The sequence below is a fragment of the Mus caroli genome, unplaced genomic scaffold (genome assembly GCF_978045245.1).
Source record: "Mus caroli unplaced genomic scaffold, Mus_caroli_1 scaffold_6, whole genome shotgun sequence".
In the NCBI taxonomy this organism is placed as follows: Eukaryota; Metazoa; Chordata; class Mammalia; order Rodentia; family Muridae; genus Mus; species Mus caroli.
Window position 1 is genome coordinate 25,441,535 of NW_028227261.1, and position 23,878 is coordinate 25,465,412.

Here is a 23,878-nt window from a genome sequence, read left to right on the forward strand (position 1 = left end):
CTACTTTTAGAATTTAGACAGATAAATAGTCCTTCATTGATGATTAAGCCTGTAAGGTGTGACACATGTTGGGCAAGTGACCTACCACTGACCTATACCCCCCAGCCACTTTCTTTTTCTGTTTTTTTTTTTTTTGTGTGTGTGTGTGTGGTTGTTGTTAGGCACAGCCTCGGTTGGCCTGTTGTTCACACTTTCACCTGGGATGGCCTCATTGCAGCTCCTATCCTGCTGTAGCCTCTCAGTGCAGTGCTATGGTATGGACCATGATGGCCATGATGGGTTTTTGTTTGTTTTTTGTTTTTCTTTAATATTTATTTATTTATTTATTTATTTATTTATGTATTATATATGAGTACACTTTAGCTGTACTGATGGTTGTGAGCTATCATGTGGTTGCTGGGAATTGAATTCAGGACCTCTGCTTGTTCCGGTAGGCCCCGCACACTCCAGCCCAAAGATTTATTTATTATTATATCTAAGCACACTGTAGCTGTCTTCAGACATACCAGAAGAGGGCATCAGATCCCATTACAGATGGTTGTGAGCCACCATGTGGTTGCTGGGCTCTGAACTCAAGATCTTCGGGAGAGCAGTCAGTGCTCTTAAATGCTGAGCCATCTCTCCAGCCCAGTGCTGCTGTTTTTTAAACTACAATTTGTTTGCTTGTTTGTTGAATCAGGTCCCAGCACAGGGGAGTTCTAATTTACAGTCCATTCTCGACTTCTACCGTGGGTTCCAGGAATCAAACTCCATCTCTCAGGTGTGGCACCGTGTACCTTTACCCACTGAGCCATCTTGCTGGCCCCCGTCTAGTTTTCATTTTGATGCAAGTTCTTACCAGGTTACACAGATTGCCTGAACCCGTGACAATCCTCCTGCCTCTCAGCTTTTGGAATAACTGAAACTTACAGGCCTGTTTCAGCAAGCCTGGCTGACACTTAGCATTCCGTAGCCTCATTCCCAGGTTGGTATTTTGATGGGATTAAAGCTGTTCAGTAAAGACAAACTTAGTGCTGCACACTAAGGAACATAGGAAGGTCTAGCCTGGGAGACTAAATGAGTTCTAGGCTAGTCAGAGCTACATTGTAAGACCCTCTCTCAAAAATAAATATAAAGCCGGGCGTGGTGGCACACGCCTTTAATCCCAGCATTTGGGAGGCAGAGGCAGGCGGATTTCTGAGTTCGAGGCCAGCCTGGTGTACAAAGTGAGTTCCAGGACAGCCAGGGCTATACAGAGAAACCCTGTCTCAGAAAACTAACTAACTAACTAACTAACTAAATAAATAAATAAATAAATGGAACAGCTGGAGATAGATAGATAGATAGATAGATAGATAAATTGTCTCAGAAAACTAACTAAATAAATAAATGGAACGGCTGGAGATAGATAGATAGACAGACAGATAGATAGACAGACAGACAGACAGACAGACAGATAGATAGATAGATAGATAGATAGATAAATAAATGGAACGGCTGGAGAGATGGCTCAGCAGTTAAAAGCACTGACTACTCTTCCGGAGGTCCTGAGTTCAATTCCCAGCAACCACATGGTGGCTCACAGCCATCTGTAATGGGATCCAATGCCCTCTTCCAGTGTGTATGAAGACAGTGACAGTGTACCCATATAAACGGATGGGAATACTCGGTGAGTCTCCAGCCTCGCTGTACAATTCTTAGTGCTTCCTTTCTGCTTAGCCCACTTGCCATCAGCACGGCTCATCTGTAACTCCTTACTGCTGTGCCCTGGTTAAGCTGCAGTCATGTGAGTTCAGCTTCCTTGGGAAATAACACTTTCTCTGCAGATCGGGCTGACCTCAAACTCACAGAGGTCCACCTGCCTCTGCCTCCCAAGTGCTAGGATTAGGGCATGCGCCACCAGTGCCCGCCTTGTTTGTTTTTTATATCTAGTTCTCGGTGTGGAACCCAGGGCCTTGGACATGCTGGGCAATCATGACTCAATGTAACTCCCAGCTCCAGCGAGGCATTTGGTTTGGTTTGGTCAGAGCCTTGTTGCCCTGACTGGCCTCCAGCATGGCAGGCTTTCTCAGCCTCTTGGTCTCAGATGGGAATTTGTGTTTTGTTTGAGGCAGTCTGTGTAGCCCGTGCTAATCTAAAACTTACTATGTAGCTAAGGCTGTGCTGGAACTGATCCTCCTGCCTCCACCTCCCAAGTGCTAGTACTACAGGCATGTGGGACCACTCTCAGCTACGTTTTTAGACGTAAAGTTAGTTTCCCTGTTCTTTTTTTCCTTAGGAGCACAAATACTGTGAACCACTTTATTCTTTTATACTTATAACGCTAAGAGATATGTTGACCTTCCAACTGCTGAATTTCTGAGTTGTGTTTTCCAATTTAATATTAGTTTTAGAGCGAAAAATATCTATGCGAAAACCAAGAGAAGAGCTGGTTAAACGAGGGGTTCTGTTGGAGGACCCCGAGCAGGGTGAGTTCCAAACGATCAGCACATGCCTGTCTGTGCATTGCTCTCTTGCTGGGTGTTGCTCGCTAGGCTCTGAAATTGTTCCCTTTGCTTTACTCTTACTGTAGTCACGGTGGAGGAACACTTTAAAAATGGTTCCCTGTTTCTTCCCAAATGCCTGGCTTCGCTCTTAAACTGAAATAGGAGGATTGGTGAAGGGTTCTGGGAGCAAAAATTTTGTGTCTCTCTGTCTTCTTGATATGAGTGTCTCCTGTATTGGTGACAGTTATTTCAAGTTGCTGATTGATAGTTCTGACCCAGTTGCCTTCATCCTCGTCTTCCTGTCGCATCAATTCCTTGCGGATGTTTCAACACTCATTGCTGTTTAATCCTGTGAGACGTTGTCTGTTACGGCTGTTGTGAAGCAATGGGTTATAACTGTAAATCAGTAGTGTACCTGGATGTTTGTCATTTCTTTCGAGTTTATCATATGGAGCAGTTCACTGTGTTTGCAGAATTGCCATCCTGCTCCCTTCTTCTCCTAAAAATAAAAAGTAGACACTGCCAGGCAGTGGTGGTGCATGCCATCAATCCCAGCACTTGGGAGACAGAGGCAGGCGGATCCCTGAGTCCAAGGCCAGCTTGGTCTACAGAGTTAATTCCAGGACAGCTAGGGCTATACAAAGAAACCTTGCCTCAAAAGGAGGAGGAGGAGGAAGAAGAAGAAAAAGGGGGAGGAGGAGAAGAAGGGGACGAGGAAGGGAAAAGAAGAGGAGGAAGAAGAGGAAGTTGGTTTTGGCAGTGTAAATCTGGCTCAGTGATTGAGGGCACTTCCTGCTCTTACACAGACAGGACTTAATTCCGAGTACCCACATCGTGTTTCACAGCCATTTGTAACTCTAGTCCCAGAACCCTTTTCTGGCTTCCCCTAGTACCAGGCAAGCACGTGGTATATGTACACACAGACAAAACTAATGCCCTTTAAAAAGAACAGATGTTTCTAAAAATGAATAAAATCAAAAGTGCAGTGCCAGAGAGCTGGCTTGGCAAGAAAGGTACTGGCAGCAGAGAATTGATGCCCACAGATTGTCTGGTCTCAACACGTCAGCCATGGCATGAACCATGACAAAAGCATACTCACGCACATGCACACATTCAGAAATAAAATCTACAACTGGGCACAGTGGCACACATCTGTAATCCTAGGAGGCAATCAAAAGGATTACTTTAAGTTAAAAATCAGCCTGATAGAGAGAAAGCTCTAGACCAGTCAGGGACACATACTAGGACTGTCTGAAAAGCTAGCTTAATAATTAACCAATTAATTAACTTAATAAAAATACAGCCACATGTAGTAGCTCACGCCTAATAGCCTAGCAACACTAGGGAGACTCCAGGTTGATCCAATTCAAGGCTAGTCTAGGCTGCCTCAAAACAAAAAAGGGAAAAAAATGTGTTACGGTTTCTTTACTTCAGAGGTACATTTATTACTTATTTGTCTTTTCTTCAATACTTGTAGTCCAAATTCCACTGTTTACTGGGCATGCTTGAAAGACACTTGTCTAATCTCTTAGTGGGAGGGGGGGTGTCAGGTAAGAGGGGCTGGTCTGTGAGAACTAACTCTAAAATTATCAAGAGATTAGCATACCTGTGTGTGCACACAAATAAAAATAAAAATAAATCTTTCCATGATGTCACTCAAAGCATTACTGTGAGAAGCCAGTAAGGACACTACACTTCCTGTGACAAGGAAGTGAGGCATAGTCTCTGACCTCTTTCTTCATCATCTTCTGGTTTGGTTTTGTTTTTGTTTGTTTGTTTGTTTGTTTGTTTGTTTGTTTCAAGAAGTATTTGTTTTATGTATATGAGTACCAGGCAAGCACGTGGTATATGTACACACAGACAAAACTAATACTCTTTAAAAAGAACAGATGTTTCTAAAAATGAATAAAATCAAAAGTGCAGTGCCAGAGAGTACACTGTAACTGTCTTCAGACACACCAGAGGAGAAGAGGGCATCGGATCCCATTACAGAGGGTTGTGAGCCACCATGTGGTTTCTCGGAATTGAACTTAGGAAGTCTGGAAGAACAGTCAGTGCTCTTAACCACTGAGCCATCTCTCCAGTCCCTTGGTTTTTGTTTTTTTCTTTTTTTATAGTTATTGTTTTAGTAAGGGTTTCTATTCCTTCACAAACATCATGACCAAGAAGCAAGTTGGGGAGGAAAGGGTTTATTCAGCTTACACTTCCATACTGCTGTTCATCACCAAGGAAGTCAGGACTGGAACTCAAGCAGGTCAGGAAGCAGGAGCTGATGCAGAGGCCATGGAGGGATGTTCTTTACTGGCTTGCTTCCCCTGGCTTGCTCAGCCTGCTCTCTTATAGAACCAAGACCACCAGCCCAGAGAGGGTCCCACCCACAAGGGGCCTTTCCCTCTTGACAACTAATTGAGAAGATGCCTTACAGCTGGATCTCAGGGAGGCATTTCCTCAACTGAAGCTCCTTTCTCTGTGATAACTCCAGCTGTGTCAAGTTGACACAAAACTAGCCAGGACAGTTATATTTCTTTATTTTGTCTGGGTGTTTTGCTTGAATCTATGTCTGTGCACAGTGTGCATACCTGATGTTCTTGGAGACCAGAAGAGCACATTGGATCCCCTGGAACTAAGGTTATAGATGGTTGTAAGCTGCCATGTGGGTGCTGAGAAATGAACTCAGGTCCTTTGGAAGAGCAGCCAGTGTTCTTAACCACCGGGCCATTTCTTCATCTCCTGACCCCACTATTTTCAACTCTTGTCTTCTAAAAAAGTCTAAGAAACTGCAGGCCCTGGGGGTGGTTGTCTCATTGTTCCCTTACCTTCTGTAGCAGTGTGTGATCGCCACAGGGCTTCTCCGAGCTGCCAGGCCAGTGGCCATCCCTGTAGTGTAGTGTGTCTGGAATCGCTGTGTGTATCATGTTATCATTGATGTATCCTTTAAGGCCCCTTGGCTCTCTAGACCTACTACCCTCAGTCACCCCTACCGTCCTGTTCCACGAGCGTTAAAACCGTAGTTTCTGCTGCTTTTCTTGTTTAGTCACTGCCTGTCTATAACCCTACCCCCAACAGCGTTTAGAGCCTTCCTTCTCAAATAAGTAAAATTATGCCTACCTATTACTTCTAATCCCCTGGCTTTTGGTTTCATCCAGGATTTATTTCTAGCCCCTTTCCCTGTGTTCTATAGTCTTCATGGCCTGGCACCTGCTTGCCTTTACAGTCCTACCCATGTATGCCTCGTCTCTACCAGACGTGCTCATTGCAGTCGCTGATCACAATTGTATGCCTTTATATGGACTATTATTTCTTTTTAAAAAGACTTTATTTTAAAATTATGTTTATCTGCCTGGTGTGTCTGTGTCTGGGGTATGTGCACATGAGTGCAGATGTCTATGTGGGTCAGAGGCATAAGATCCCTTGGAGCTGTAGTTACTGCAAGCTGCCTAGCATGGATGCTGGGAACAAAATGCAGGTCCTCTGCAATAGCAATGTGTGTGTGCTCTCAACTACTGAGCCATCTTTTCCGCCCCTCCAGTTGTCTTAGTTTAAAAAGGCTGTCACCAATGTGGTAGGCTTCTGTTCCTCTTTCAAATCTTACTGCTTTCTGTGGTACATCCTCAAACCCTTTCCCACCCCCCAAAAAATGGATTTTCTTCATTCTTCCTATAGCCTTTCTGCCAGAATAGTCTCCTTTCCCTCCTCAGTGCTGGGGTTTGTCACACGGCCTCACATGTGCCAGGCAAGCATTCTACCTGACATGTGATATGTATGTATGTAGATGAGCTGTGAAGGAGTCACTTGTGGAAGCAGAGCTACTACTTCTGTTAATACTGCTGGGTCCAGGTAGTGCGTGTGTCAGCGAGGAGACTCCTGACCAGGAGAAAGGAGCTAGGAGAGTGGGGGCCATGGCTGTTCCCACATGGCCGGGGCAGTCTGGCCACTTAAGCTTTTCTGTTTTTCTTTTCTTTTCTTTTAAATTTTATATTCCTATTCACTTTTCCTCCCAATTGCCACCCATGTCCTGTTGTCCCCTTACCTCCACTCCCCGTTCCCTTCTCCTCGGAGAGGGTGGAGACCCCCGCCCTGGGTTTCCCCCCACCCCTGCACATCAAGACTAGGTGCATCCTTTTCCCCTGAAGCAGTCCAGCTAAAAGACCATATCCCACAGACAGGAAACAGTTGTTAGAACAGCCCCCCCTCCCCCGGTCTAGTTGTTGAGGACCCATGTGAAGAGTGAGCTGCACGTCTGCTGCTCGAGCGTGTGTGTGTGTGTGTGTGTGTGTGTGTGTGTGTGTATGTGGTCTCACTGACGCTTTTCTTTTTCTCCTCTCAGATGGTGAGGATCCAGGAAAGCTGAGCCATGCTGCATTAAAGAATGGACACACCACCCCCATAGGCAGTGCCAGGTCCTCTAGCCCAGTCCTAGTAGAAGAAGAGCCAGAGAGAAGTTTCAGGAATCTCACTCCAGAAGAGGATTCAAAGAAGAGACTTGGTAAAAGTGGGGTTTTGAGTTTGAAAGCCACAGGTTTCTTATTTACCTCAGAGGGCTGCAGGAGAAGTCAGAGTGGGCTGTCTCAGATGTGAGCTAGTTTACCTAGCTCTTTTGTAGGATTGTGTCAACCTCCACATTCCTTGTGTTCTACCCCAAGGAATTCTGTGTGTGTGCTTTCATGGGTGGGTGGGTGTCCATTTACAGGTGAGTGCCAGAGGTTGGCATTGGGCGTCTCCTTGCTCTTCACCTTCTTAGGGGGGGTCCGGGGAGACTTAAATTTATTTACTTTTATTTATTTGTTTATTTTATTTTGGGTTAGGCACCACCACTGCCCAGCTTTATTTTGGCATTTCAAGACAGGGTTTCTCTGCATAGCCCTGGCTGTCTTGGAACTCACTGTGTAGACCAGGCTGGCCTCAAACTCAGGGATCTGCCTGTCTCTGCCTCCGGAGTGTGGGATCAAAGGCGTGTGCCACCACTGCTAGGCTTATTCATTTATTTTGAGCCAGCATCTCTCACTGAATCAGAGCTCACTGCTCAGCTAGACTGGCTGGCCAATAAGCTGCAGTGATCTACTCTACTCCACCCCCAAGCAGGGCCTTTATGTAAATGTGGGGATCTGAACTCAGTCCTCATGCTGTGTCTCGGGTGCCCTTGGTAACATGGCTCTTGTATGAAGAGTTGCTGCCCCCACTGAGCCTCTCTTACTCTCCCTAAGCATGTTAAAAGCTGCTGCAAAGTGATGTGTAAACTGTAAGTTCATTAGTGGAGTTGGTTGTAAGTGTGTTCCCATTTTTCGGCTCTCTTTAAATCCTGTCTCTCATTGCATAGGCTCAACTGGAAGCCAGCCTAACTCTGAAGCCGAGCCTGGCCCTGAACATGCACCTAAGCAGCCTCTGCTGCCCCCCAAGAGACCCTTGTCCTCTTCTTGTGAAGCAAATGAGGGACAAGCAAAGGAGGTTCCGGCTGGCAGTACAGCAAGGTCTGTCTCCTCCACGTCTGGCTCTACCACCGTGACATCTGCTGCCACCACTGCTGCCACAGACATGACAAAGACTGTTAAGTCCTTTGTGGGCCCCACCCCCGCTCCTGCCCCCGCTCCCAGGACTCTGCCTGCTGCTCCTGCCAGTGCTAACAGTGCTGCCACCACTACAGCCCCTGCCAAGCAACCCCCCATCCCACCCCCTAAACCAGCTCAGAGGAACAGCAACCCCATCATTGGTAAGTCTTCATGTTTTGTGCTTGGGGTTTGGTTTGGGTCTGGATAGTGATTTTATTGAATGATTTGTTCTGTCAAAGAGGTTTCTTTTCTTGTCCTTTTTTTTTTTTTTTTTTTTGGTTTTTCTAGACAGGGTTTCTCTGTATAGCCCTGGCTGTTCTGGAACCCACTTTGTACACCAGGCTGGCCTCGAACTCAGAAATCTGCCTGCCTCTGCCTCCTGAGTGCTAGGATTAAAGGCGTGCGCCACCACGCCAGGCTGTGAAAGAGTTTTCTAACTCATCTCTTAGATTATTTTCAATATAGAAAAAAGTTTTAGAGCTAGGCATGGTGTTATATTTCTTTAATCCCAGTACTCAGAAGGCAGAGGTATGGGATCTCTGTGAGCTTGAGGCCAGCCTGGTCTACAAAGGAAGTTCTAGGACAGACAACTGTACTCAGAGAAACTCTTGAGAAGCTCAGAGTACACTGAGAAAGCAAGCAAGCAAGAAAGCATGAAAAGCAAGAAAGAAAGAAAAGAGGGAGGGACGGAGGGAGGAAAGGAAGTCAGGAAAGAAGGAAAAAAGTTTTAAGAATAAGACAGAAATGTACATGAATTGCAAACATCAGAAAACTAAACTTGAAATCTGAGATTAATATGTTTTTATTATACAAGTATTAAAAAAAAACTAACTTTAGCATTGCTTATTTATTTGATAATTACAATTTTAAAAAATTTTAAAGAATATTCCCTAGAACTAGGCATTGGTGACACTTGGGAAACACTTAGGTGACACAGGCAGGAGAATCAGGATTCAAGGTCATTCTTGGATTTCTGAGTTTGAGGCTAGCCTGGGCTACACGAAACTGTTCTGACTCCTCTCTTTCTGAAACATACAAACAAACAACCCCACCCCAAAAAAGCAAAACAACACTAACAAAAATCTATTAAAATAGTTGATGGTCTAGACATATGACAACCACATGGCTTGACCACCATGGGATTGATTACCTTCAGCCTCAGTGAGGAAGTTAGAATAAGTCTGTATAAACTACCAGTTCCTTCTCTAAACCTAAGTCTGGTAGCTAAAATGGTGGTTTCGTCAATGTCTGTTTAACTTGTGATCCAGTGCCTAGTATAATATCTTCATGTGAACTACAGAGGTATTTAAGTTGTGCTGATAAAATCACATTTATCTTGAGAATTAAGAATGCTACTCATGCAAATGTGGAAATATGATGTAAACTGAGCACTTGGGAAGTAGAGATAGGAGGGTTTGCCATAGCTGAGGCTGAGGCTGTCCTGGTCTACACAGCAAGTCCCAGCTTGGAGTCCGTAGGCCTTGTGTCAAAAATAGGTAGGTAGTAGGTCGGTAGGTAGTTAGGTAGATGGATGGATGGATGAAAATAAATGATGGTAATATAAGCCAGGCCTGTAAGAACCAGCCAGTCTTGAACTTAGTGAGATCCTTAGTGAGATCTCAAAATGCTGAAGAACAACGACGACCAGGGATATGAAACACTAGCCTATCATGTGATAGCTCTGACCTGGCATGTGATAGCCCTGGGGTTCAGTCCTCAGAACCACTGAGAACTGGAAGCAGGATAGTATGCCAGTTCATGTTTATAGGCTTCATAAATTACTTTGTGTTTTCTAAAGTCTTGCTTAGGTCTGTTTTCCTATCATAATTGCATTCCCCGCAGAAATTTTCCAGAAAGTGAAGGAAAGGCTAAAACTGGTAAGTGTTTCAGAGCTAGTGAAAGTGTAATTTTTCAGGACAAATAACATTAGGCTTACCCCAGCTTATAGTTCTTGTTAGCGATTGCACAGGTGATGAATAGGAAGTGTGCCTACTAAGACTCTACCATCACTGAGCTGGGTGGACTGACTAGAGCCTTATCTGGCTTCAGTTCCATCTCAGACAGACAGGTAGGTTGGAGTAGGAACAGGATGGAGACCATTGTGTTATCACTGCTTAATGGGTGATGTCGTCCTGACTGATCTCTGAGGAACCTGAAGGTCTTCCACATGTACTTTCAAACCACCCAGGGCTGTGGTAAATGGCTGTCTGCTGTATGCAGAGACAATTAGATGCTGTGACTCACCACGGTTGTAGCTAATGTGGGACAGATCTGATCTCTACAGTGTGGTTCTCAAACTATCATCTAGGCTGCTGTTAACTGGCTTCACCTAGAAGCCCGGCTGGGATGAGAGGACCCTGATCCCAGAGGCTCTGATGTCGGTATCTCGGCTGAGGGCTGGAGATATGTATTTCCAATAGATTGGATGAGGATGTTCATGCTGCTGGTTCACGACCGTGTTCTGTGCCCCTGCTCAGGCCAGCGCTGTTAGCTATGGTAGCAGCGCACACAATAGCTAGCTGGTTGTAGGAATGCACACCTGGCATCTCTGTCATCTTAGTACGTGGGAGGCAGGTGTGGGGAGCAGGACTCTAAGGGCAGTCTCTGCTACAGAAGTTCGAGAATAGCCTGGGCTACCTAAGAACTTGTCTTGAAACAAACAAACAAACAAACAAACAAACACCCTAAAAGTGTCTAAAGTAGTTCTGATAGCTCAGAGCAGTGGGCCTTGTGACTGAAGAATCAACATTATTCCATTACGGCTCTCACAGAAGGAAAATGGCTAATTCACAGTTTTTACTAAGATTAAATAGATTTGTTTTAAAGGCTATACCCTGTTCTAAAATTAATAACCTCACCCAGTGCTTTGATTCTGAAATACCATTTCTTTCACAAAAAGATTATGATCACAACTGGTCTACTTAATATGAGTTGTTCTTTAGAAATCCTTAGAAATGATAGGCTGGGTTGGGGGAGGGGGGTCTCTTGAAGAAATGACTCCACAATTAAGCACGCTTCCTGTTCTTTCAAAACCAGCTTGGCTGATGTCCTGTGATTTTAGCTCCAGGGGAGCCAGTACCTTTCTCTGGCTTTTGTGAACACCCACACACAAACATACACAAAAATAAAAATTTAAAGATAGAAAAAGAGAGATCTCTTAGGGCCCAGGAGAGAGCTTAGTCTGTATGGTCCCTAGAACTCACCTAAAAAGTGGGTGCAGGGGCTCACTGTGAGTGCTAGGGAGGCCAAGACAGGTGCATCCTGGGATCACTGGCCTGCCAGCCTCAACTAACTGACAAGCCCCAGCCTTTAGGGAGAGCATGTCTTAATAAACAAGGTAGGGCCAGGCATGATGAGTTCCAGGCCAACCTGGTCCACATAGTGAGATCAGGCCAACCTACAGGCTACATAGTGAGAACCTGTCTTAAATAAATAAATAAATAAATAAATAAATAAATAAATAAATAAATAAATAGCTTAAAAAAGGACTTGCTACATGCATTTCATTATAGATGGAACAGCTGACTGCCATTTTTACCTTTGTGTATTGTATACACTGTTTTCTAGTTATCCTTCTTATTCATTTGTTTGGTTTTATTTTCTTATTTTTATTTATTTTTGTTTTTCGGACAAGGTCTCATCTGTAGCCTAGTCCTTGGAGTCACTCTGTGGCCCTGGATGGTGGTCCCCGCTGCGCACTGCCGTGTTAGCACATATACCGTTCACACAGCTTACTGATGATGAGTGATGTCACCGTCCAAGGCTCAATCTCTGCTCAGAGTGCATGCATGGAGTGAGATTAAGGGCAAAGACATTGTTTTTAAAAAAGACTTATTTATTTATTTATTTATTTATTATTTTTAAAGATTTAATTATTTATTTTATGTGTGTGAGTACACTGTAGCTGTACAGATGGTTGTGAGCCTTCATGTGGTTGTTGGGAATTGAATTTTTAGTACCTCCCTCTACTTGCTCCAGTCAAGCTCACTCACTCTGGTCAACTTCGCTTGCTCAGTCCCTTCTCGCTTCCACCCAAAGGTTTATTATTATACATAAGTATACTGTAGCTGTCTTCAGACAAACCAGAAGAGGGCGTCAGATCTCATTAAGGGTGGTTGTTAGCCACCATATGGTTGCTGGGATTTGAACTCAGGACCTTTGGAAGAGCAGTCAGTGCTCTTAACCGCTGAGCCATCTCACCAGCCCGACTTATTTTATTTTATACAAGTACACGGTAGCTTTTGTCAGACACACCAGAAGAGGGCATTGGATCCCATTACAGATGGTTATGAGCCACCATGTGGTTGCTGGGATTTGAACTCAGGACCTCTGGAAGAGCAGTCAGTGCTCTTAACCACTGAGCCATCTCTCCAGCCCCGGGTGAATGAAATTTTATTTGGGGGAAATTTACAGATTCTTTGAGAACATTGGATAGACTGAAATAAAAGATTCAGATAGATCATTAGAGGTTGTTCATCAAAAGAATGCCTCTTTAATTGGTTCACAAGGTTATCTTCTATATGATGTGATGGCCTGCTTCTTACATGGATGAAAGTGTAAGTCATTTGGGCTCTGAGAAGATGAGTGGGGTATATGCTGTGATACAGAGGAAGAGCATCTCATGTTACAAGCATGTATACAGAGGAAGAGCGTCTTATGTTATAAACATGTATTGAGGGCACACTCTGTGTATCCTTGTTCAGTGCCACTGTGTGAGTTTATGGTCAGACTCAGATCATCAAGCTTGGAGGCATGTGCCCTTACCCACTGGACTGTCCCACCATCCTGGCTGGTTGGGTTTTTAAGACCACATTTTGTTGTGTGTTCTTCTCCCCTCACATCTCCAGTGGCACAGATAAGACAGAGTCTTGCTGCATAGCTCTGGCTGGCCTAGAACTAGAACCAGATGTGGGGAGAGAGCTGGCCCTGAGCTTCTAGTGCTCTCCTGAGTGCTGGGAACGTTGGCTGAGGAGATGCCATAGCAGCTCACACTCATCTGCAACGAGTTCCAGGGGATCCAATGCCATCTTTCCAGCCTCCTCAGGCACTCATCCAATACGTTTACACATGGTGGGTGCATGTAGGCAAAACACTCATACACATAAAATAGACAACCTGTTTTGTTTGTTTGTTTTTCAAGGCATGGTTTCTCTGTGTAACAGTTCTGGCTGTCCTGGAGCTGACTCTGTAGACAGGGTTGGTCTCAAACTCACAGAGATCCGCCTGCCTCTGCTTCCAGAGTGCTGGGATTAAAGGCGTGCTCCAACACTGCCTAGCTTAAAAAACAAACAACTTTTTAATAGGTTTTTTCCCCCCTGGATCCTTTCTATTTACACTGTCCGGCCATAGGGTTGTCATTATCTGTTATTACAGTAATTAAATTTTAATTAAGTTTTAATCATCTTTAATTATTCAGGTGTTCCCCCACCCTACTCATTCAGCCTTCTGCCTGAATACATTTTGTTTCAGGACTTGCAAAGCCATGAAATTACATAATTGAATTGAAAGGTTGGTTCGGTCTTTGGTGCATTGTAAGCTATGGTAACAAAGTGTTGCTCTCTCCTCTCCAGCTGAACTATCCCAAGCAATGAACAGTGGCACACTGCTGTCGAAACCATCCCCACCCTTGCCACCCAAGAGAGGCATTCCATCAACTTCGGTACCCAGCTTGGAGCCTGCTGCTTCGTTCACAACTAAGACAGCAAATGATCAAAGAGAAAAAACTGTTTCTTTGTGTTTGGAACCACCACTGATAATCCCGCCTTCGTCCCCATCACCCCCACTGCCTACCCACATACCTCCCGAGCCTCCACGGTCCCCTCTAGTGCCTGCTAAGACTTTTCAAATTGTGCCAGAGGTTGAGTTCTCCTCTTCAGATCTATTCCAGGACATTTCCCAGCAGGAGGATCAGAAAACAGAAGTCCCCAAGAAGATACAGGGCCAGAGCTTTGGGGAGTCCCATATACCCTCCAGGCTGCCCCCACTCCCGCTGCATATCCGAATTCAGCAGGCCCTTACCAGCCCCCTTCCTGTGACCCCTCCCTTGGAAGGCACTCACAGAGCCCATTCACTGCTCTTTGAGAGCAGTGACAGCTTCTCCGAGGACACTGGTACCCTGGGTCGCACCAGGTCACTTCCCATCACGATTGAGATGTTGAAAGTGTGAGTGTTTCCTGCTGGTCTCTTGTTTCCACACAGGAAAGGTTCTTCAGACAACGTGGATGAAGTCAAGTTGAGGGGATGCTCCTGCCAAGAGTCAGTTCTGGAAGCGGGGCTTTTTCCCTGCTGATTTCTGTAATCTTGTGGGTTTTTTTTAAATGGATTTTTATGGTGATTTCTGTATTGACAACACAAGTACTTGTTCATAGATATTAGCATGAACACTACTAGTTTTAGATGATACAAATGTATTATCTAAATGTATTGCATGGTGCTTAAGAGCCATTGCTAAGAGTCAGAGAAGCCTGGGGTTTTCACATTACTCTGTTGCCAGGCATCTGACTCAGCCTCTTTGGTTTTCAGTATCTCAGCTCTACTGGGAGTAGTCTGTACAGTGTCTACTAAGAAACAGCCTGGGGTTTGGACCCAGTGCTTTTTAGCTTGGTGAATACTAAAGAGCTTCTTAGGAAGAGTTAAAGCTAAGACTGGAGTTTACAAGTTCTTGCAATCATGGGCTTTTTATGTGTGCTTCAGTCCTTTCCCCTGAAGAGCCTCACTAATTCAAAAAAAAAAAAAATGTCTATTTATTAGTCCAGATGATGAAGAGGAAGAGCAGACCTGCCCATTTGTTGAAGATGTGACGTCTACCTCAGCCACTCCTGTCCTACCACTGTGTCTGCAAGAGGAAGAGAAGGAGAGCGACTCAGATTCAGAGGGTCCCATTCAGTATCGAGATGAAGAAGAAGATGATGATGATGAAAGCCATCAGAGTAAGAACCAGGAGGGGAAAGTGCAAAGGAAAGTTGTTCTGTGTGTGGTGTGGGAACTGGGCACCGCGTGCTGGGCAGAGACTCTAACGGTTAAATCCCCAGCAGGAGAGGAAACAGGTGCCCTGCTCCATGGAGTTCCCTGGCTGTTGGAGGCCAGTCTGAAGGACTCCCCCTCCACTTTGCTGTGGTGATCAAGGCCGTGAGAGGGAGCCATGTCTATGACAGACTCAATCAGATTTATTCTTTAGATAAAGTCTCACTGTAGCTCAGCTTAGCCTGGAACTCACTGGGTAGACCAGGGTGGCCTTGAACTCACAGACATCCACCTGCCTCTGCCATTTAGGGCTAGAATTAAAGGTGTGTGCCATCATCACTCAGATTCTTGACTTGTATTTTAGATCTGTTCCCCCAGAGACCAGAGTTATAAATATAATCATAGAGGCTGTGCCAAGCTCAGAGCAGGGCCTGGATTCAGTACCAACACCCGAAGCAAACAAAACCATTCACGGTGAAGATATGTGAAATGGAGACTAAGAAATATGGAGAGAACTGGTAAGAGCTGGACAGTTAGGAGATACTAGAGCATCGGCTCGGCAGTTTAGAACAGTTACTACTCCCACAGAAGACTGGGTTCCCAGCACCATGTCAGGGATCTCACAAGCACCTATAACTCCAGCTCCAGGAGATCTAATACCGCTGCCCTCTGAGGAAACCTGCTGTCATGTGCACATACACCACACAGACATAAGCACATATACGTCATTATAAATACAGTCTTTTTTTTTTTAATTTTTTTTTAGATTTATTTATTATTGTATGTAAGTACACTGTAGCTGTCTTCAGACACCAGAAGAGGGTGACAGATCTTATTACAGATGGTTGTGAGCCACCATGGGGTTGCTGGGATTTGAACTCAGGACCATTCAGAAGAGCAGTCAGTGCTCTTAACCGCTGAGCCATCTCTCTAGCCCTTTTTTTAATTTTTTTTTTAGATTTATTTAATAAATACAGTCTTAAAGACTTAAACAGAAAAGAAAAATGATCTATTTTCTCCAATATAATGAACTTCTTGTCAAACCAAAGGAAAAAAGTGTGTTCTCTTGTATGAAGTGGCTCACACACTTGAGAAGCTATGGCAGGAGGATTGTATTAGGTGGAACATAGCTTGAACTGGCAAATGAACTCAAAAACCAAAAATGGGGCTGGAGAGGTGGATGGAGGCAGGCAGCAGGGAGGGAGGAGTCTGGGAACTATTAGCTACATGAAACCTGTCTCAGAACAGCAAAGGAAGCAAGGTCAGGATGAGTTATCACATGATAATGTCATCCAGCTGCTAAGAGGCAGTGGTGGGACGATCAAGTGAACTCAGGAGTTTGGGAGTGGCCCAGCAACATTGCAAAGATTCTCTCTCAAAAAAATATTGACAGATTATAAGATATATTAATATAAAAGCTCATGTTTTATGCCAGGCGTGGTAGTGCACGCCTTTAATCCCAGCACTGGGGAGGCAGAGGCAGGTGGATTTCTGAGTTCGAGGCCAGCTTGGTCTACAGAGTGAGTTCCAGGACAGCCAGGGCTACACAGAGAAACCCTGTCTCAAAAAAACAACAAACAGCAGCCGGGCGTGGTGGCACACGCCTTTAATCCCAGCACTCGGGAGGCAGAGGCAGGCGTATTTCTGAGTTCGAGGCCAGCCTGGTCTACAAAGTGAGTTCCAGGACAGCCAGGGCTATACAGAGAAACCCTGTCTCGAAAAACCAAAAAAAAAAAAAAAAAAACAACAACAAACAAAACAAAACAAAAAGCTCCTGTTTTAAATGAGGACGGTCCCAGAACAGACTAGATTCCATCTTTAGAAACTCTCACTAAATGAGGAAGGTGTAGAGGGCTGGTAAGGAGGAGGAGTGTTTTACCTACCTCCATTCATTTTTCCAAAAATACCTTCCAGTGCCTTATGTTGTCCCCTCCTCTGTTGGGCTGGATCATTAGAAGCCGACTGGGTGGCTAGGCTGTGTTCAGGTAGCCCATGCCTCTGCCTCAGCATTTTCTCCCTCTGTAAAGGTGCCCTGGCCAACAGAGTGAAGAGGAAGGACACGCTGGCAATGAAGCTGAGCAGCAGACCCAGTGAACCAGAGACCAACCTGAATTCTTGGCCTCGTAAAAGCAAGGAGGAGTGGAATGAAATACGGCACCAGATCGGGAACACGCTGATCCGGTAGGCCTCGGCACTCAGGGCTGAAGCGTTCATGTGTCTTAAGGAAGCAGTTTCTAACGTTGTAGGTTAGCTACAGTTGGATTTCTTCTAAGACGGTCAGGGACTACACAGATGGCACTGGGTGTGTTCAACCATCAGATAAGGCTGGAGGCTTCTCAAAAGTTGCTGAAGAAGTCAGGCTGGTTCCTGGCACGTCCGATTCCTGTGGCTTTATCCGCTTGCTGAACTGTGAAATGCCAGCCTAACTCGTCACACCTGTGTTGTGTTGTGTGGTTTGTTTTTTTACTTACATACCGTGTAACCACTTCTTTTCAAAAAGTAGTATAATCAGAAAAGGAGGGAAGTGAAATGCAGAGGGCCTTTGGTTTCTGTGTGAGCGTGTTTGCATGCAGGTAGGAGTTTGCAGGGCACGTACACTCCTGTAAAGGGATAAAAGGCAGAACGAGCTCTTGGCTTCCTCCCTGCAAGGTGTCCCTTAACTCAGGGTCAGCCTTCTTTCCCATCACACACATGTAGCTTTACTTTTTCCCCTTTGGGCTTTCAAGACAGGAATTCTCTGTGAAGCCTTGACTCTCCTGAAACTTGCTCTATAAACCAAGCTAGCCTCAAACTCACAGAGATCCACCTATCTCTGCCTCCTGAGTGCTGGGATTAAAGGTGTACACCACCACTGCTTGGCTTACCCATAATATATTTGTGAAGGCTTGCTATTTATTTATTTATCTATTTATTTATTTGTTTGTTTATTTATATTTTATGTGCGTTGGTGTTTTGCCTGTGTGATGTCTGTGTGAGAGTATCAGATCTTGGAGTTGCAGACAATTGTAAACTGCCATATAGATGCTGGGATTTGAACCTGGATCCTGGAAGAGCAGCCAGTGCTCTTACCTGCTAAGCCATCTCTCTAGCTCCCTATAATTAATTTATGTATATGTGTGTGTGTGTGTGTGTATAAAGATTTATTTATTTATTTCATGTCTGTGAGTACGTTGTAGCTGTCTTCAGACACACCAGAAGAGGGCATCAGATCCCATTACAGATGGTTGTGAGGCACCATGTGGTTGCTGGGAATTGAACTCTGGAAGAACAGCCAGTGCTCTTAACCACTGAGCCATCTCTCCAGCCCTCTGAATGATATGTTTAATAGCAGGGTTTTATGCTCTCAAGTCTAATTTCTAGTCTGAGGTAGTGTGTGACATCCAGTTGCCCTGTCTCTTTGATCTGCTTTAATCTAAAGATTGTTCTCAGACATTTTATTCTAAAGGTTTAATAATTATGTCTGTGTGTGTGTGTGTGTGTGTGTGTGTGTAGAGTATGCCTATATGTGTTGCGCGTTGTGTGCAGTATGTGTGTGCATAGTTTGTGTGGAGAGAGAGTGGGAGGGTAAGGATGTGCCTCAGCCATGTATGCACATATGGAAGCCAAGGAGCAGTCACTCAGAATCTCCTGTTGTCACTCTGTTGTCACCTGATGATTTGAGGGGGAGCTGCTGATGTGGCTAGTCTGCTGGCCAGCGAGTCCCAGACCTCCCCCCTGCCTCTCTCCGTCCCTCCAGGCAGGGAGTGTGGATACTTGCCACCAACACAGCTTCGACATGGCTGCTAGACCTTAGTCTTCATGCTTGCACAACAAGCATTTTACCCACTGAACCATCCTCCTGCCTCTGCCTCCCAAGTGCTGGAATTAAAGGTGTGAGTCAGTAGTCCATTATTTTTTGAGTCAGGGTCTCATATTGTAGTCCTGGTTATCCTAGAACTTGCCATGTAGATCCAGCTGATATTAACCTCACAGAGATCCACTTGACTCTGCTTTTTTAATTCTAGGATTAAAGCCACACAGCACCATGTCTGGCTCTCTAATTATGACCTTCTATCAAATTATGATTTACAAAGGTCTTTTGTTCTTCCTCTCCCTATAGTATAAAAATAAATACACATTCATTATATTAAATAGTTAGAAAAGTACAGGAAGAAACCCTCTGGGCCAGCGAGTTGGTTCAGTATATAATGGTGCTTGCCACCAAACTAGACAATTTGAATTTAGTTCCTGGGACTCATGTAAGAGAAAGAGAGAATCCATCCCCACAAGTTTTTCTCTGACTGCTACCTGTGTTCTGGTCACAGTTGTACCTCCTTCGTCTCAACATACATACATACAGACACACAAACACACAAATAAATGTGATAAAAATTTAAGAGGGAGGAGGGTATAGGGGGCTTTGGGGATAGCGTTTGAAATGTAAATGAAGAAAATATCTAATAAAAAATTGCCTTAAAAATTTTTAAAGAAAAGTTAGCCTAACTTCTTTTTTTAAATTATTATTATTATTATTTTATTTTATTTTGGTTTTTGGTTGCCTCCCTGCCTCCCCTTCCCCCAAGACAGGGTTTCTCTGTGTATCCCTGGCTGTCCTGGAACTCACTCTGTGTACCAGAGCTAGCCTTGAACTCAGAGATCCGCCAGCCTCTGCTTCCAGAGTGCTGGGATTAAAGACGTGTGCCACTATACACAATTAACATCTTTTTTCTTTTTTTCTTTTTTCCTTTTTTATTTCTCAGAGCTGAGGTCCATTCCCAGGACCTAGCACTGCTAGGCAAGTGTTCTACCAGCTAAACCCCAACTATGGCAAACTTCTGTGAAGGGCTGAAAATAAGCATTTCAGTTGGGTATGATAGCATGTGTCATCTAAAATCTGGTGTGGAGCAGGAGGGTTAGGAATTCAAGGCCACCTACAGGTACATAATGCATTTGAGGACAAGCTGGGATTACTGAGGCCCCTCTTCACAAAAAGAAAAGAGGAGAAACTTTGATTTCAAGCCACATATAGTTTCTTTTCTGAAATTTGGCTTATAGTTTGTTGGTTTTTTAAGATGGGGTCTCTTGGAGCCTAGGATGGCGTTCCAAGTGTGTGCCATATGCCTGGTAGAAGCTCTTTTCTTTCTGTGGTGGTAGGCGTAGAGCACAGGCCCTCATGCAAGCTAGGCAAGTGGACTGTCATTGAACAACAGTTTGATTGATTGATTGATTTTTTTTTGATTTTTAATATTTTTATTACATATTTTCCTCAATTACATTTCCAATGCTATCCCAAAAGTCCCCCATAGTGCCCCCCACTTCCCTACCCACCCATTCCCATTCTTTTGGCCCTGGCATTCCCCTATATTGGGGCATATAAAGTTTGCAAGTCCAATGGGCCTCTCTTTCCATTGATGGCCGACTAGGCCATCTTTCGATACATATGCAGCTAGAGACAAGAGCTCCGGGGTTCTGGTTAGTACATCATGTTGTTCCAACAATAGGGTTGCAGATCCCTTTAGCTCCTTGGGTACTTTCTCTAGCTTCTCCATTGGGAGCCCTGTGATACATCCAATAGCTGACTGTGAACATCCACTCCTGTGTTTGCTAGGCCCCGGCATCGTCTCACAAGAGACAGCTATATTTGGGTCCTTTCAGCAAAATCTTGCTAGTGTATGCAATGGTGTCAGCGTTTAGAAGCTGATTATGGAACGGATCCCTGGATACAGCAGTCTCTAAATGGTCCATCCTTTCATCACAGCTACGAACTTTGTCTCTGTAACTCCTTCCCTGGGTGTTTTGTTCCCAATTCTAAGAAGGTGCACAGTGTCCACACTTTGGTCTTCATTCTTCTTGAGTTTCATGCGTTTATCAAATTGTATCTTATATCTTTGATTGATTGATTGATTGATTGAATAATTGATTGATTTTTAGCAATTTTTAGAAATCTGGAGAGATGGCTCAGTAGTGTTCTTCCAGGTTGGAGTTCAGTGCTCAGCACCCATGTTGGGCAGTTTTACAGCTGCCTATAACTCTCATTCCAGGGGATCTGACACCTCTGGTCCTCAGGACACCTGCCCTCATACACACAAGCACGTGTACACACACACACATACACAAAAGTAAAAATAAAATCTTCAAAAAGTGTTTTCAGAGTAAGACGGGGCTTTACATTGCTCGTGCGTGTAAACTGCTTGAAAGGCTAAGGCAGGACCCCAGGTTTGAGGCCTGCCTCTGCGTATAACAAGCTTGAGGCTAGCCTGGACCATTTAGTTGGAATGTCGCTCAAATATATAATGTAATTAGAAATTATGTATTTCTAGTATAAAAGAACTGGGGTAGCTCGGGGGTTTTCCCCCTAACACCAACAAAATAAAAAAGCTGATGCTATTTAAAAGCTCTTGGAGCTAGAGAGACGGTTTTGTGGTTTAAAGTACTGACTGCTCTACCAGGGGATATGATGTCCTTTTCTGGCCTCCACAGGCACCTGGCATACATGTGGTGCACATAAGTCATACAGGCCAAATGTTCAGACATAAAATAAGACACAACAACAAGAAATCTTTTTTAAATGTTAGAACTTCATTTCTTTCTCACTGTAGAACACCATGCTTCAGTTATTATTGACCTGCTGAGGATATAGATAACTGCGACCTTTATGCTTTGTTTGTTTTCTTGTTTTTATTTTGTTTTGTTTTTTGAGATGGGGTTTCTCTGTATAGCTTTGGCTCCTAGAACTCTCTCTGTAGACCAAGTTGGCAGAGAACTCAGTTTTGCCTGTCTCTGCCTCCCGAGTGCTGGAATTAAAACCATAAGCCACCACCATGCGGCTACCCTTTTTTTAAATCATAAGTTTTCCTTATTACCATAGAGTCTTTTTGTTTGGTTGGGTTTTTTTGTTTGTTCGTTTGAGACATGGTCTTACTCTGTGACCCTGGCTATCTTGGAACTTTCTCTGTAGAACAGACTGGCCTCAAACTTTCAGGTATCTGCTTACCTCTGCCTCCCCAGTGCTAAGATTAAAGGCTTGCACCACTACCAGCAACCAAATATTTAGTCTTTGTCCTTATTACTAATGATCACTGTGTTAGTCCACTGAGCTGATAGAATTAATTGAGTTATAACCTTGTTAGATGGTGCTTCCCTCTGGTGTTTGCTATTCTGTTGATCCTAGTCAGTGGCTCTCACATTTAAGCATTCATTTGGCAGGCTTACCTTACCTGGCAGGCTGGTTTAAGAAGCAAATTGTTGAGTTACACCCTGAGTTTTTACTCCAGGGTGAGGCATAGTTCAAAATTCTTGTTCATAGTACTGAACCTTGGGCCAGTGTGAAAGCCTGGGTTCTATTAGTTTCCATAGCATTCTCAGTTCAAAAATCTTTGTGATTATAATGTAAATTCTTTTGTGGCTGTTTAGTGGAAGTTTCATACTGTGGCCTAAGCTGGACTGGAACTCACTTGTAGCTGAAGCTGGCCTTGAACCTATGGCAGTCTTCCTGCTTCAGCCTCCCATGACTGTCCAGCACTGCAGATCATTCCCTACCTGTACCTCCACGGTGTCAGAAAATGTAGAATAATTAGTCCATTTGTGGTTACAGATGTAAGCTTTCCTCTGAAATAGCTGCCTTTCCTGGAAAAAATCCTCTTCACTCCTGTGTCTGTCCTTGTGAAGGCCAGTGTTCCCGTGTCTGTCTGTCTGTGTGAAGGCCGGTGTTCCTGTGTCTATCTATCCCTGTGAAGTCTGTGTTCCTGTTGCCGTATTTCCAGCAGTGCAGCCAGATGGGATGATGCATGCTGGAATCCCAGTACTCAGGAGGTGGAGGCAAGAAGATGACCACTCTTATCTATAGTGGGAAACCCTGTTTCTCAAAGCTAAAATATCATATGTATATTATATATGGCCATCAGGGTTATTTTAAAAACATCCAGTGTGGCCAGGTGTGGTGTGGTCGTGTGCACCTTTAATCCCAGCACTTGGAAAGCAGAGGTAAGAGGATCTCTATGCGTTTAAGACTAGCCTGGTCTGCATAGTGAGTTCTAGGACAACCAGGGGCACACAATGAGATCCTATCTCCAAACAAAAATATGTTCAGCATCACTAATAATCAGGGAAATCACCAGAGTCATCAGTCCACACTTAGGAGAATGCCTAAGAGACAAAGCACAAGCGTTAGCAAGCGTGGGAAGCAACTGGAACCTTACGTGTTGGTGGAAATGCAGGGTGTACAGCCACTGTGGGGTTTCCTCAACACTTGCATGCGTGTATGTGAGAGTGTAAGTGCGTGCTCTCTCTCTTTCTTCTTCTTCTTCTTTTTCTTCTTCTTTTTTCTTCTTCTTCTTCTTCTTCTTCTTCTTCTTCTTCTTCTTCTTCTTCTTCTTCTTCTTTCTCTGTCTCTGTCTGTCTGTCTGTCTCTCTCTCTCTCTCTCTCTCTCTCTCTCTCTACCTCCCTCCCTCCCTCCCTCCCTCCCTCCCTCTCTCTCTCGTGGTGTTTCTCACTCAACCTTCCTGCTAGGTTGGGAATAGGCAAGTCTCAGTAATCCTTCAGTCCCCCTCTTTTCCACCATCCCCAATTTGTTACATGACTGCCTCATGATTAACCTATCAAGGATGCTTTTTGTTTGTTTTGAAGATTTTTTTTTTTTTTATAATGTATGAGTGTTTTGGCTGTGTGTACACTATATGTGCAGTACCCGAGAAATTCAGAAGAGGCCGACAGATCCCCTGATGGAAACTGGAGATGTGGTTGGTTGTAAGCCACCATGTGTGTGCTTGGAACTGAACCTGGGTTTTCAGAAAAAACAGCCTTTGCTTTTCAGTGCCAGCTACCTCCACACTCGCACCTCTCTGTTTGAAACAGGATCTTGTCATCCTGAGCCTCTGCCCTCAGGGGCTGGCCTCACAGCTGTGAGCCATCACATTCCACATAAT

At 44.5% G+C, this 23,878-nt stretch overlaps 1 protein-coding gene across 4 annotated transcripts in view; it reads left to right on the top strand.

The window, feature by feature from the left end:
- The window catches only part of Phactr4 (phosphatase and actin regulator 4), a 72,511-nt gene that overhangs the window by 37,795 nt on the left and 10,838 nt on the right, over positions 1-23,878 (top strand). For 3 of the 4 annotated variants that reach the window (XM_085838884.1, XM_085838883.1, XM_085838882.1), the window contains 6 exons: positions 2,367-2,447; positions 6,793-6,951; positions 7,783-8,172; positions 13,582-14,173; positions 14,762-14,940; positions 17,002-17,155. In XM_085838884.1, the coding sequence (XP_085695010.1) occupies positions 2,367-2,447; positions 6,793-6,951; positions 7,783-8,172; positions 13,582-14,173; positions 14,762-14,940; positions 17,002-17,155 (1,555 nt within the window). The remainder of the gene's footprint in view (positions 1-2,366; positions 2,448-6,792; positions 6,952-7,782; positions 8,173-13,581; positions 14,174-14,761; positions 14,941-17,001; positions 17,156-23,878) is intronic. The other variant, XM_085838885.1, reaches the window with a different exon arrangement.